Source organism: Ochlerotatus camptorhynchus, unplaced genomic scaffold (assembly GCF_037179485.1).
Source record: "Ochlerotatus camptorhynchus isolate MF236.1 unplaced genomic scaffold, CSIRO-AGI_Acam_v1.1 ptg000211l, whole genome shotgun sequence".
NCBI classification, from domain to species: Eukaryota; Metazoa; Arthropoda; class Insecta; order Diptera; family Culicidae; genus Ochlerotatus; species Ochlerotatus camptorhynchus.
This window is the reverse complement of record NW_027040701.1, coordinates 478671-494555: the sequence shown is the minus strand read 5'-3', so window position 1 is coordinate 494555 and position 15885 is coordinate 478671. Positions and strand designations below refer to the sequence as shown.

General features: G+C 38.0%; 1 protein-coding gene across 10 annotated transcripts in view; it reads left to right on the top strand.

Moving 5' to 3' along the window:
• The first annotated feature begins 2338 nt into the window (after positions 1-2338).
• Positions 2339-15885, top strand: part of PIP5K59B (Phosphatidylinositol 4-phosphate 5-kinase 59B) — a 153590-nt gene continuing 140043 nt past the window's right edge. For 5 of the 10 annotated variants that reach the window (XM_065224438.1, XM_065224437.1, XM_065224436.1 and 2 more), the window contains exons 1-2: positions 2354-3592; positions 13642-13688. In XM_065224438.1, the coding sequence (XP_065080510.1) occupies positions 3460-3592; positions 13642-13688 (180 nt within the window). In that variant the 5' untranslated portion in view covers positions 2354-3459. Of the gene's footprint in view, positions 3593-13641; positions 13689-15885 lie in introns of all 10 variants that reach the window. The other 5 variants (XM_065224430.1, XM_065224428.1, XM_065224429.1 and 2 more) reach the window with 5 other exon arrangements.

Genomic DNA, 15885 nt, shown 5'->3' with positions numbered 1-15885 from the left:
TCACCATTAAAAAACAGCATCTTAAGTCTATATGTTTAGTATTACTTCTGCGTGAAGTCAACGATTTACATAGTTGAAGATGCTAATTTCAAATAACAGACTGTAGTGGTAATTTTTATACGATAGATGGAGTAGATGAAAGCATAGAGTTGATAGTTCCGTTAGAGTACGGCAGTGTGAAAATTGCATGTAGATAGTAGAATAGCGAGCTAGGACAACTTTTTAAGGAAGGTACAAATCGGTTTTTTCATCTCTCTTTTCGAAACTCCCCCTTTGGAAATGGATGGTGAGGGGTGTGTCCTGAATATTTTTGTTTCATTTCCTTATATTTAATTGTTTTTATTAAGCTGCTTAATTGCGTTTTTTTTCGGAGCTGTACATCACTGATTTTTTTCTTCAATTTCACAGGTTATTTAAAAATTCCAAGTAATAATTATATTTTGCACAAGGCGTGGATAGAAAAAAATGTGTCGCTTTGTCCAGAATGTAGAAATTTTATCAATGTCTGGGACCTCGAAATTTTACTAGTTATGATTTGTTAGCTGAGATCTTAAAAATAAATCCAGATCTGAATTCATCATAAGTTTAGGGGCTGTTCATAAACTACGTAGACAGTTTAGGGGGGTGGCAATCATCCACGGCCCTTACAAATTTAATTTCTACCCTTAGAGTTTTTAAACTTTCAAATGTTTTGGTATTTATAAAATTTAAAAAAGAGTCCGAAGTCTTGGATAAATGACAGCACCTACATGTCCTGAAATTTTTATCAAGTCCGGGACATTAACTCTGGGTCTTATCATTATTTTTATTAAGCTACATAATTCCTCAAATTTGTCGAAGTTGTATCTTTAGAAATACTTTAATGTTAAACAAAAATCAAATATTGTAAAGTTCTGACCCTTTTACAGAAGTGCAGTGGTTCATCAATAATGAGTTTATCTAGAAATGCTTCTTAAATGATAAATTTTGAAAACCCTTACTATAGGACTCACGGTAAAAAGCTCTGCGAAACTCGATGAACATTTCAAATTGTCCTATCTGCTTTGAACGATTCTCTTCATCGACTTTCTCTTTTGATAACCACTGCTATGCAAACAGGTTTTGCGCTATTTCCACCTCATAGTTTGTTAAAGTGGTTCTTATCTAGCATCCAAAACGTTAAATACAACAGGGAAAGGTTGTGCAGCTGAGTTATTAACGAAAGAGAAAGTCGAAAAAGAGAATCGATCAATGCAGATAGGACCTTTTGAAATGTTTATCTACATTTGAAGATTCTAACAAATTTTTATTTTATAACATTTCAGGGTAAACAATGACTTGGATCGTCGGTTTCTTACGAATGACAACACACCCACTCAAACTAACTAAACCATCTGACAGAGCAATGTTTGTTCTATGAGCTGGTTTAGTCAGATTCCGTGGGTGTGTGGTCATTCAAGAGAAATCGACTTCTGACATGTTTTCACTGATTTAAAATAAATCCCGAGTGGGATTTCAAGGAAAATCAAGCACATGAAAAACGTTAAGATTCCACTCACATACAAAAAAAAATGATCCGGAGCAAAAGCTAAAAAAAAACTAGGTATTTTCATCCGTGTACAATGGCTAATAATGGGATTAAAAATGACCGCTCGAACCGTCACCGTCCTTGGCTAACGGTATACTGTTTTCAAATATCAGTATGTTGCGGTGCTCGCCGTACCCCTTGTACCGTAATCGGCACTCTTCGCCAATGTCGTGTGGATCTTGAATGAAAATCCATCATTGAACGCACTCGTTGCCCGTCTGACGTGAAAACGGCCCGTCGCGTCAAAACAGAGCAACCGTAACCGAACGGATCGAATTTGCACACGCACACATCTACACACATTCGTTTTTTTGCTTTTGTTTTCCTCGAACGAATGAGTCAAACCGCAGCCGAACGGAATAATGCATGAATGGATGCGAACGAACACTGCTCACTACTCTTGGTAATTTTTTTCCCATCGCGGTTTTGACTGTGTGTGCGTGTGTGTTTGGCATTCGTTCGAGATGTGTCATTTCAGCACACCACCACCAAGGTGACATCGTGGGAGTGTTGGAAGGTTGGACGATTCGGTTGAAGGTGCTATTTTGGTTTTTTATTTAAAAGGCGGTGCATGTTCTCTGTTTGGTAAAGTCATCACTTCATCAGTAGATTTCATAAGCAGCTGTTGAAACTTTTTAAACGAATGATTCAATCAATTTAATCAAGAAAAAAGTATGTTTGTGTTTAATACGCTGCACCAACGTTTTCTGTCCCAGCAAGTTTGGCAACACGGTCCCGTCGCGAGAAGGAATCTAGCTGGCTTTGGCCTACACACAGTCGCGCTAGCAGAATAAGTTATTGATTTGCCATAGAGCTGACCGGAGTTGTCGTAGACGTAGGGAAACGATAGCTACAGTGGCAGCCCAAGGGAGAAAAAACGGGAAAAAGTAGTGATTTTTCGTTCGTTCGATCGTGAAAATGAATTAACAGTGGCAGAAACACATAGCAGCACCAGCAGCAGCGATATTGAAGGCAATCGCAACCCCGAGGACGGAACGCGGCGGCGGTGGGTGTGTTTGTTCGCGTCGCGATTTGCGGAAAAAATCTCGGAGAAAGGCCTACCATTCCACTACTGTTTCTCGTTATCATCATCCCTGGTGTCGGTCGTCGTAACACACACGGGGCGGATACGGGCTGGAATCGGAATCCAAGGCAAGAGAGAACCGTCAGCTAGTGGGCAGTGGAGGAGGCCTCTTTTCCCGTCGTGCCGTTTGTTGTCAGGTTCAGAGGCGAAGAGGAAAGTGTTGGCCACGGTTAGCCATTTCGATTTGCGATAAGTAGTTTACGTGATAAGGTCCGCGATTCGGATTGGTGGCTGCCTCGTCGAAACGAAAATTATTGCTACTGGCTGGAAGAAGCAGGAGCGGATCCGTGCCAAGTGTCAGATTGAATAGATGAAAAAAAAGTGCATGTTTTACGTGTGTGTTGTGTTGGAGAAAATTTGACGGAAAGCGAAAATCGATCCTCTTAAGGGTAGAAGGAGCTCTGGAGCTTCCGGGTGGAATGTGGAAATCTTCCGAATTCCTAGTGTTGTTCTAAAAAAAAAATTCAAAGGAAAAAAAGGTTCCTCCCCTAAATGGTGGAAGCAATAGTAAAGTCGATGAAAAAAAAAATCCAATAAAAAAGAGCTGTGTTAGTTTTGCGTGGTGAGAAGAAAGTGTGAAAGAAAGCAGCACTAGCGAAAAAAAAAGTAAAGTTTCACTTCCCTTCGATGGAAATGTAAAGAAGGAAAAGAAGAAAAAGAAATACGAAGCATCAGCAAAAAAAAAAAATACCAAACATTGGAAGCGATATCCTCTTCGGACGAGACGGCGGCTGCGGCTCTGATTGTTGACCAAAACTGACACGGACGGAGTCTGGACCGACCGGAATCAGCAGAGAGGTGAAAAATTATGGCCTCCGGCGATACGGCAGCGATCGACACGATTGACGTGGAGTCAGCGCTGTCCACCAAGAACTCGGAATACACGACGAGCAGTAGCAACTACAACAAGGATCAGCTGCTGCACGAGCAGGATGAATACGGTGGGTTATGGTGGATTCTATTTGTAGATGATACGATTTCTTTTTCTTCTCTTGTGTGAGCTTCGGTGTGTACGACCGGAGAATAGTGTGTGTTGTTCCCGGAAGGATGACGAGAGCGGTGCACGGCGGCAGATCCAATTATTGTTTGGTAATTTGAAACCTCACAGGGGAAGATATAAGCGGAGGTAGACCAAACGAACTGTCGGAAGATTCTGTCATGGTTGGGAGCTGATTTGCTCCTAGGTACTAGGTTTTGGTCGGAAATTTTCGGAAAATGGGTGAGCTTTTCTTCTCTAGTAGAAACTTGTACAGATTGCTTGGTATGCACCTGTTGATGTTGAATATTGGAATTTCGACCACGATCGGAATTTTGCATTTTAGGAATTTTATTAAATTACTATTACTGGTATTTTTGTGAGGTTTTGTCGCCCATGAAATATTCAATTTATGTAACTTTAAAAAAGATAATCCATCCGTCCTACATATTTAAAAAATAATAAGCAAGTTGTAGACAAATTTATGTAAATCAACTTTGCTATAGACACCAATTTTCATGTTTTACTGCTTTTTTTTTTAAATAAATCTATGAAAACTCGTTTTAATAAATGGGTTTTTTTATATATTAATTTCTCTCAAGTCATTTATTTTAGGCATGCAAGTTTTTGTAAGTTAATACATATTATATGATTTTGTTGTAAAGTTATAAACGATTGCATTTGTAAAATGCGCCGTTTCCAAAATTTAATTAAATTAGTTTGCAATTTGTAAAAAAAATGGGCCTCAAATAGCCTGATAAATGTAGACGCAATTCACATTGTTTTCATCTTAGAATTCTCTAAAAATTTAGAGCTTTATAGAATTATTTAGTATTTGTTTCCCTCCGATATTCTCCACAGAATATCTTTGAAATTATATTCAGAATTTGCTTTCAATTCTTCTCTCTCAGAATTCCCTTGGATATCTTCTCCGAATTTTACAGGAATTCGATTCAGAATTACTCTGAAATTCTAGTCAAAACTTCCTTGAAATTTTCCCCAGAATTCTTTTGCTATTATCATTAGCATTTTGAGCTTGACATTTTGTTTTCGATATCCTGTGATATTTTTGACAGGTACACCGGACTTGGAAAAATCAATGAACAACAATTTTTAGTGCTGCAGGTGAATAACATATCAGCGAGCTTGCAACTCCGAGGTGATCGACGGTATGAAAGACACTGCCATTAAAAGTCGTAGAAGACCGTACAAGAAATATGTCCCTAACCCATAACATTCTCCTCTAGAATTCTAATTCAATTCATCTCATATTTACTTAGGAACGATTCAAGAAATTCCTGCTCTGAAATTTATTTAAATTCTCCTTAGAATGTCTTTGTAAATATTCTTAAAATTTTATTTCTTTGGAAATCTCCCCAATGATATTTTGCAACTATCCTCAGCATTCGATTTTTTTCTCCTTGATTTGTTTTCCGTACTGAGTACCAATTCTGCCGACGAGGGAGGCAGCTCCCATACCTGAACCCTACCTTTCGACCCATCAACTCATGGATCGGGGACCAAGAGCTATACTTCCCTTCAGGAGGAAGGCGTGATCAGAGATTGTATGCCTTAGATTGTTTCTCAAAAAATCTTTGGATTCCTTAGTATTCCTTAGGATTCCATTGAATTTTCCTCAGAAGTCCATTGGAATTGTCTTTCAAAATCACGTAAGATACTCTTCACATGGAATTATTCTTTGAACTAGCTTGAAATTCTCTTCAGAGTTCACCAAAAGTTTACTCTATTATTTACTAGAAATTCTTCGTTGTTCAGAATCACAAATTTAGAATTACTTTTTCGGAGTAATGGAGATGAACCTGGCTGAAAGTCTTCCGAATAAAGAATACCAAATCAACTTACTATTTATTTCTTGATATTTTCCTCGGTATTCCCTTGGAATTATTAAATTTTCCTTTATTTTTTTCCAAAGTTATTATTTAATTCATCACATAATTCATTCAAAATGATCCCAGAAATTTGTTTGGAATTCTCTTCACAATCTCCGTGAAATTCACTTCATAATAATCTTGCAATTCTACTTAGAGCTAACTGGGAATTCTGCTTAAAATGTACTAGGAGCAAGTATTACAATTGCCAGGGAATGTTCAGAATTACTATTGTATTCTAGTTAGAACTTTCTTAGACGTATTCTTCAATTTTCCAAGGAATGGTTTTTAAAATTCTGAAGGAATTTTTACCTTTAAATACTCATCTTAAAAGCGTCAGAATCAGAGTTGTTAATCGATTGTCGTCGATAATTTAGAATTCACCATTGCAGACTTATCGACGGTTAGACCCTCAGGGTGACCACTGAACCGTAAAACCGAAAGATCCGGAAATTAACTGGGAATCGCGAACAACCGGGAAATAACAGGGAATTTGATTGCGTCCTTAAAATATTTTGTTTATTTAATTTAATCTTAATTTATTTTAACAATTTATCTAGGTCTAGAGTTTTTGATATTCTTTAATAGTTCAAGATCTTGATGATTTTTTGAAGTGCCAAGATGCCAAGATCTGATAAGACCCAGAATTCTGAAAAATTGGTAAAGTTAAAGTCCAAGATATGTTTTTCTTTTTTGATCATATAATTGTTTCTATATCCAGGATATGCAATTAAAGTCATGAGGATTGAAGACCATACAAAATTGTCTTAGTCCATGATGTCTTAGATCTTGGAAAAGAAATCCTTAGTCCCAATTTTTTTTAAATGGTTCGAAGATACGAATCTTGAAATTGTTTCCAAACTCATAGAATGGAAAAATTTTCTATCTTTTAAATCTAATATTAAAATCAAAGTAGTTATAACATTTGTTGAAAATCTCGCATATGCTAGTTAACGGCTCATCAGCGCCGTAGTTTGTGTGAGAAGCCGGGATGTTGAAAAAATAATAAGAACGTAAATTTACGCGTCTAATATTGACATTCAACTGCTGCAGAAGTGAACAGCAATTATTGTCCGATCGTAGGAGATCAGCGATGAAGGTAGCCTTAGAGACGCCTCGGCGAACTCTAAGTAATTGTAGGGACATCAAATTACAATGACTGTCATAAGTAGGGAGATTGAAAGGATCACTCCAGGGTAGCCAACGAAGGGCGAAACGTACAAATCTTCGCTGAATGGCCTCAATACGATTCACCTCGTTGCTGTAAAAAGGAGCTCATACTACGGAACAGTACTCCATATCTGATTCTTCTTGATCCATGTTGTACATGGTTGAAGGTAAACCCGATTCCTTCCGTTGATCGTTCACATGATTCCAGAAGCTCTTGTGATTTGCTTGGAGTTTAGTTTGTAGATGGCGCTGATGGACTTGATAAAGCTGTTTGTTGAGCAGCTTATACTGTTTGTTAACGAGGTTCCCCTAATAATTTCGTCGGAATCCTCCATAGTATTGCTTTTATATCAGGGTGTCTACTACCTTTAAAAATCGGAATTTTATTTTACCAGAATAAACCAGGTATTGACTGGAATTTTTATATCTACTATCAAGCAATTCTTAAGAATATGAATAGAATATATTTAAGTACGCCAAGGAATTTCAAAACATTTTATAATGCAACCAACATTATTTTCCTCGTTATTCACTTTTACTCATTGAACATAATAATTCTGGAGTGGATTATCTTCAGTAACAGCGTTCTGAAACTTGAATTGATTTTTTTGGGTTCTCAGACATGCATAATTTATAAAAAAATTAAACTTAGAACATAAAAAAACCCTGGATCTAATAAAATCCCAGTTGTCAGGAAATGCTATACTTATATCAATATAAAGTTTTAGTGCGATAATTTATTAGCCAGAGAAAGTTCTGAAGAGGAAAGATTGATAGTTCCGCTAGAGTATGGCAGTGTGAAAATTGAATAGAAGTTGAAATTTAGCGAAAGGCCATTTCTAGATAGAGCTGGAATGAGGGCGTAACAGCTTTTGTAAACAATCACTTATTCCGATGATTTTTAGAAAGTTAAGGCTCGCCAAGGCAATTCAACAACACCATCCGGGTAGCTGACGACTTCCCCTACCCGCCGGTAATGATGGTTTGCGTGGGCATGCCTTGAATTCCTAGAAATCATCGACAAAAGTAATTGTTTACAAAGGCTGTTACGCCCTAACTTCAGCTCTATCTAGATTAATGTGACAATACGAATCATACGTGCCCTTCTTTACTTAACTCATACATTAATTGATGAGGGGATTGTAGGTATGTTCAAAAATCTTCTCCGAAAATAAAAATGCAAGACATTGAATATTTTCAATTAACCGATTTGTTTTTAAATGTGAGACTGAATGAATTTGATGAGCATCTCCAAGGAACTCTAGGAATAATTTATGGGGAATTCAGAGGAGAATTTCAAAACTTGATGTGAAATCTGCGGACTCCTTTCAAGTTAGTTCTGTTGAATTCCAGATTCCAGGTTAAACGTAAGAAGAATTCCAGTGTTGTTCAGTGCAAAATATTAAGAGAATAATGAGTAGGATTCAAAGTAAATTTCCAACGTAATTCTGAGGAGGATCGCAAGGTAATTTCCTAGAGAATGCAAAGAGAGTTCTGACTAAAATTATATAGTAATTTTGAGGAGAATTCTAAGAGATTTGTAGGGAGAACTCCAAGGTTCTTGTGAGTGGAATTATAAGAGAAGAAGAAGAGTGCAAACGGAATTCTGATTTTTTTGTAAATTGTATGCAATCATAAGCATAGGGGAATGCCATCATTACATCGATTTATTGCATATAGGATTGAAATCGGACCTCTGACGGATATCCGGAATCATCGACAAAATGGTCATTCAGGAGTTGACCTAGATCTAAATAGCATACAATCATGAGCATAGAGGAAATATATCATGACCATATCAACTTCTTTGCTGGGTAGCCAAAAGATCCTCTGGGTATCCGGAATCATCGGGAAAAAGGTCAATTCCTGAAAGTAGACCTACACAGCAAAAAAATAATTTTGATATCACGTCAAAGTGGATGCACTACAATCATGTCGAAAATATGGTGTAATATTACTTGCTAAAAAGGACAAAATTATCATTAATACAATGCATGAACTGACATTACGCTGCTTTTACTGCATTTGTTTATTTGTGTGGTCATAAAAATTACATGAAATTTTCGACATGATTGTAGTGCATCCACTTTGATGTGATATCAAAATTATTTTTTTGCTGTGTATGCGATTTTTTTCCTAATTGCATACAATCATGAGCATAGAGGAAATATGCCATCATATCGTATTATGCTGCCAGGTGGCTTGAAAATGGCCCTCTGGGTAACCGTAGTCACGGGAAAAATTATCAATTCATGAAATTATGCTAAGAATTAAATAGCAATTCAATTCAGAACTTTCTTTCTTCTCCTCATAAACTCATTGGAATTCTCATCAGAATTCATTAGAACATTATCTCAGAATTACCTGGGAACTTTATACAGAACTTCCTTCGGATGTTTATTAGAATTTTGTAGTTAATCTTCTCTGCATTTTTCTTGAGTTAACAATTTAATGTCTTTTAAATTCTCCATAGGTATTCTCCACATAATTCTATAGATTTTTTTTATTGCTGGAGTCCTGAAAATTGTTCCAAGTTGCAGAGCCTTAAAAACTTAACTTAAGTTTTTTTAATATTTCACTTTTTGAGTATTTTTCCCAATATCATATTTTAAAAGAAATATTGTTTTTTTAATAATCAAAAACTTGGAAGTTTTTATGAATATTTTATAAATTTGATAAAAAATATCATGGTCTATTTCTCATCAAACAAGCAGACCTCAAAGCTTCAGAATCTTGAACATTTTCGTAATGACATTTTTAAAGATTTCTTTTAATGTAGACTACGAAATGTTCAAACATTTTCTCACTCCGATATCGCCAACAATTTTCCAGCGATCTCATTTGTATCAAGTTAAAGATTCGGCAAACATTTTTTTAATTGAATCCTTCAATTTTGGTCTAATCACCCATTCAGCTCAATAGCGTTTGGCCTAGTGACCTTAAAAATATTAGTTATCTAAAATTAAATGATACTATTGCAGCTCTTTTCTGCAATCTTTTCTAAGAGGTCTCAATCTTATGCTTGCAAATCCCGAGAAGTTACTGAGCAACTGAGTCATTCTTATGGTCACTAGGTCGAACATTATTGAGCTGAATGGGTCATTAGATCGAATTATAAAGAATGACAGATTTAATTAAGAAATTGAGATATCTTTAACGTGATACTTGATACATTTCATTCCATCAGTCTACATTTGTCGATGACTTCCAGTTGACTGACACGCTGGACTGATAGATTCGTAATTATTATTAGCTGACCCATAATTGTGGGATGGCTGTAAAACGGAAGTGAAATCGATCAAAACATCGTAAAAATCAATGGTTTATTTTCCAATACATCAAGCGAGTCATTTTGTTGAATTTGAAAAATGATTCCTGTAGTTTTCCTATTGAAGATAGTTTACCCACAAATATTATAGAAAATTTGTGCTTGGTAGAATAAATTTAATGCTTTCGTTTTTTACTGAATATTACAATCTGGGATTTTTTTAAATTTGAACCGAGAAAAAACCAAAATTTCAAAATGAAAATTCACAGGTCACCCTGTACAAATTTTTCTAATCATTAAAACCCTGAATCTTCTGGAAAATTTATGCATATTTCGTTTAGGAGCATGATTTCTAGCTATTTTTATCAATCCGGGAAAACTATCCAATCGAGAAAATCCGTTGATTAAAAATATTAAATTTTGTGACTGAGAATGTGAACATTTTTCAACCTCATGAGCATTGGTAATTTTCTCAAGTCCTAAAATTTGATACTCAGTTTTCCATATTTTCCTCAAAATGCCATTGGTGTGCTCTAATATGACGTTTAGCAGATGTTTATCGATGTGTGTGTGTTACTCGGGAAATCAGAGCAGTGTCCGAACCTTCATTTGGTAGCTAGGTTGCACTGACGAACTTGGAAAATCCTGGAAATACATGAGGGAAATTTACTCTTCGCTAAGTTTCTGCACTTTATATGAATTATGAGTAAATTAAACTCAAATTTGGGTCGTTCTCATTGGTCGTATACTCAGTACGGAAAACAAGATCGACGGAAAACAAATCAATCAATGCCTTTCTTCAGACAACAACTTGACTGCGGTAAAAATCGATAAAACTGTTTCAAACACATCGTCGGTATATGAGCGAGTCGGTGATCATCTCTTTTTGGCAGTAGAGGCGAAGGGGGGGGGATAGTCCTCACCATCCCTCTCCAACGGGAGAGTTTGGCAAAGAGAGATGATCAAACCGATTTGTACCTTCCTAAAAAGTTGTCCTTGCTCGCTTTCTACTCTCTATATACAATTTACAAACTGCCGTACTAAAGGGTGATACGGTCAAAATTTGGTCAATATCAACTTGACGTATTTCTTTCAATTTTGCATTTAAAAAACCTGAACACCCCTCATTTTGAAGGTGTGTGTGTGTAGAATGTTGCTCCTATTTTGATATTGGAATTCACTCTTCAGTTGTCAAAATGCCGTTCAAGCAAGAAGAGCAGCGTATCAAAATTTTGCTCGCGCATCGCGAAAATCCGAGCTACTCGCACGCAAAGTTGGCAAAATCGCTAAAAGTTGCCAAATCAACCGTTACAAATGTAATTAAAGTGTTTGGGGAACGTTTGTCGACAGCCAGGAAGTCTGGATCGGGGGGAAATCGAAAACCGGAAGCCGCTGAGACGACAAAGAGAGTTGCCGGTAGTTTCAAGCGAAACCCTAACCTCTCTCTCCGAGATGCCGCAAATAAGCTGGGTGTATCGTCTACAACCGTGCATCGAGCCAAAAAACGAGCCGGACTATCGACTTACAAGAAGGTAGTGACTCCAAATCGCGATGATAAACAAAATACGACGGCCAAAGCGCGATCCGGAGGCTGTACACGACGATGCTGACGAAGTTTGACTGCGTGGTAATGGACGACGAAACCTACGTCAAAGCCGACTACAAGCAGCTTCCGGGACAGGAGTTTTATACGGCAAAAGGAAGGGGAAAGGTAGCAGATGTTTTCAAGCACATGAAACTGTCAAAGTTCGCAAAGAAATATCTGGTTTGGCAAGCCATCTGTACCTGTGGCTTGAAAAGCAGCATTTTCATAGCTTCCGGGACTGTCAACCAAGAAATTTACGTGAAAGAGTGTTTGAATAAACGTCTGCTGCCTTTCCTGAAGAAACACGGTTGTTCCGTACTGTTTTGGCCGGATTTGGCATCTTGCCATTACGGTAAAAAGGCCATGGAGTGGTACGCCGCCAACAACGTGCAGGTGGTTCCCAAGGACAAGAACCCTCCCAACACGCCAGAGCTCCGCCCAATTGAGAAATACTGGGCTATTGTCAAGCGGAACCTAAAGAAGACCAAAAAAAAACTGCTAAGGGCGAGCAGCAGTTCAAGGCAAACTGGCTTTCTGCGGCGAAGAAGGTGGACAAGGTGGCTGTACAAAATCTGATGGCAGGGGTCAAGCGTAAGGCCCGGCAATTCGGATTTGGAAAAGCGGAAGCCTAACTGAATATTTTTCCTGAATTTTATACTAATTGAACTTGAAAAAGAAATTTAATTTGATTTTTTAAATAAACGATTTCACCGATTTACACGCGTTTTCCCTTGACCAAATTTTGACCGTATCACCCTTTATAACGGAACTATCAACTCTATACTTTCATCTCCTCATCTATCGTATAAACATTACCACTTTAGCCTGTTATTTGAAATTAGCACTTCAACTACATTTTTTTTTTAAATCTTTATTTAAGAGATTTTTAGCCATAGCCTAGTTCATCTCTTCTTCAACTACAAAAAAAGATTAACCTCCAGGATAAACCTTGTCGAAGACTGGGACTTGTAGACCGGATGATCGCTCAAGCTTTCGCCAACACTACTCGAAAGTTACGATAGCTTGGTTCAAAGCAAACGCAGTGCAATACGTGCCCAAAGAGAGGAGTCTTCTGAACTGTCCGGGTGTCCGGTCAATCGAAACTTTTTGGGCATTGGCTTCTTTAGGGCTGCGGATTCGATCGTAAAATCGAAGGAGTGTTTGCTGAACTTCATGGACAGCATCAGATCAAAAGTTCGCTTCTTGGCTTGCGAACAACAGCCCCGTGGATTTTGTCATCCAATTACAAGACAAAACCATGGAAATTGCACATATTCGTCTGCGAATGTATCGGAATTTTTTACCATCATGAATTTCCCATTCATTTCATATCATATCGCTTAGGAAATTTCCCAAAAAAAAAATACGTTTTGCAAGCCCTATCAATAATTGATGACCAATTTCTGAAGTCGTTTTGGAACCAGTAAATAACTCTGATTGCTTCATTATAGATGAACATTAATTACGGACGCGATGTTCCCCATCGATGACGTCGGTAGGTTTATCAGTGAAGCAATGTTATGCAGGTTTTAAATTTAATGATTACAACCAAATGCGAGTGAAGTAAAAAGTCACTCCAACGTTTTCAGCAAATTCATCCCCATTCGACTGCCAATGATTTCATAGGAAGGCAATTGTTTCCAATCTCTGCTCTAGAATAACCGCCCCAAGAAAACAGACATTCGAACAACAACAAAACAATCTAATCATTCGAAGAAGAACCAAGCTACAGAGATAAATGGGGCTGATAGGAAACTCCCCAAAAGCTTCAATTTCGGCCGAACAACGCAACAGACGTACCTTTGACAACGTCCAGTTTGGACTGGAACCTAACTGGTTTCGAGAAATTCCAATTTGATTCCGGCAACCGGCAGCTGTTTCGACTTTCATTTTTTTTATTCCTTTTCAAAACGATATAGAGTCAGCGACAGCAAACAAATGTTCGTAAAAAATGCAAATAATTCGCAGTCCATCTCCGTATTCGTTTTTCCCCATTCCTCCTCGCCTATAGAACATAAATCACTAGACGCTTTCTCCGCGATTTTACGTTTGGTTTGCCTAATTTCACTAATTTGTTTCAATTTTCTTTTGTTCAATTTCAGGCAAATTCATCAAGGATACTCCCGGGAAGCAAGTGCTATCCGATGGCGTAAGTGTTCTCTCTAGGTTTAATCGTTCTTCGGGCTTCGGCCTATCTCCAAGTGGACACTTTTCTCGTCGAACTCGTCCTCAACTTGGCACACCAACTTTTCTATGTGGTGATTGACAGCAAGAAGTGACTCGAACGCCCCGATATAGACTCCCGACTCACAGCTCGAGATTATTATCGGACGGAAAGGGAATGCAAAGTGCACGTGTGCTTCTCCGTGCGCATTGTTATAGTTGTTTGATAAATGCAGAATGAGCGAACAATGCAAACGAAGTGGAGAGCGGAATTCTACGTTGATGGAATTGTGCGGAATGATTGTCGTCGATTTGCGAAGGATGCATTATAATTGCTCACGAGTCTGCTTCGTTTATCTATGGTGCAAAAGTAGGACAGCGGCGTCAAAGTTTTTTTTTTCTTTTTTCATAATTGATTCGTGGAGTAGTTGAATCGAAAAATCGTCCACTTCCTTCCTACGACACACGAGCGCGTTGATGTAATGCAACACAACGAATTCGATACAGAACTCAAAGGTGACCCTACCTTCCGTGCTTACAAAGAAGCAGATCGTGTGCTGAGAATTCCTTCGTATGCCACGTGAACCAACGGCTCTCTATCGCAATAAATACAAAAGCTCAATCATAGCCAGCCGCAGCCGCACACAACAGTTCAACAAAGTGTGAACGGCACGCGAGACTGAGAGCGAGAAATGAGCATGACTGGGCGGTTATTGTTTCGATCAAAGTTAGTTAGTATATCTTGGTCTGTTGCTTCTTCTTGGTTGGAACCGACACAAAGCCCCAAACTTACACCGCGTCGGTGCGTGATGTTCCGTTTCTCTGACCACACACACACGACTGTCGTTGATGGAGCCGGAACCGGTGCGATGCTTGATTCATTAATTTGTTTGACTGGGCTATCCATTGATCACCTGTTTGTCATATTCCGGCGGGGCAGGTGCAAGAAACTGCTTACTCTTGCGGTATCGCACGCCAGCGAAACAGCTATGAAACGCGGAGAGAACAGAATCAACAAGCGCCGAAACTTTGATCGTCGTGCAGACAGCTGAATCAAGTTCGAGTGCTTGGCTTGGCTGGGTTTGTCTATTTTTTTTCCGCTTAATGTCTGTGCTCTAGAAGGTTATCGCACTTTTGTGCTGATGGAAGCTCATGACCGAATAACCGACCGCAACACATAGAAGTTTTTCGCGTGGCATGGCTGGCAGAAATCCCTACAAGGCCGGAAAGTTGCGACCACCGCACAGCGCCATAGAGCATACGTGAGCTTCGGAGGAACACTAATTTGCTGGCACGATGGAAATTGGCAAGGTTTTTCTCTTTCGGTACTGTTGCAAAACTGCTGGCAGAGAATTTTGACGGTGCATTGCATTGTTTTCTCGTGAGGTGCTTTATCTGTTCGGACCTTGGAAGCGTTGGGAGTTGATTCTGTAGGTTCATTGGTAAAACTTTTTGAGAAATGCTCAGTAGGATTTTTGGTGAGTAGGCTACTGATAAAGCACTACATAAAGGATCGTATGGAATTTTCTCAAAGAAGCTTAGATTTCTTGGCATTGCAGCTGAATTATGAGTGTTGTTACTCAGTGTAGACTGCGGAGAAGTATGTTTCGAGTTGAATCTTAAGATCTGCATGGCTTCTGTATGATCAGATGATCACTCTGAGCGATCGCTCATTTTCATGCTCAAAGAGCTTCGAATGAAGTTCAAGATTTATTAAACCATTTCTTAATTTAATCTTTTACTGTAAAATTCCCCAATAGCGAGCTTGAAAAAACATTAAAATTGATTCAAAGTATCTCCTCACAATACCTTGGAATCCGCTTTTGAATTTTTTTCAAAATTTCTTCTCCTCCATTTTTTTAAATTATCCTCAGAATACAGTTACTTTCATATTTTTCTAGGAGCTTCCTTGTTTTTTTTTTTAAATTTTCCTTAGTATTCCTTTTTAATTATCATCAGAACACGCTACCCGAGCAGAGAATGAAAACAAAATGAAAACTAAATTTGATGTTTTGATATAAGCGTTCGTGAAAACATATTTTGCCTACCGTGTGGTCGAGTAATCATAACAAAAATGAGATCTAAATGGTACGTATATGAAGGATATTAAAAAGATAACAAATAATGTGTTCTTGATAACAAATCGATGTATGCGTTTTGATATTAGTAATTTCGTTAATAAT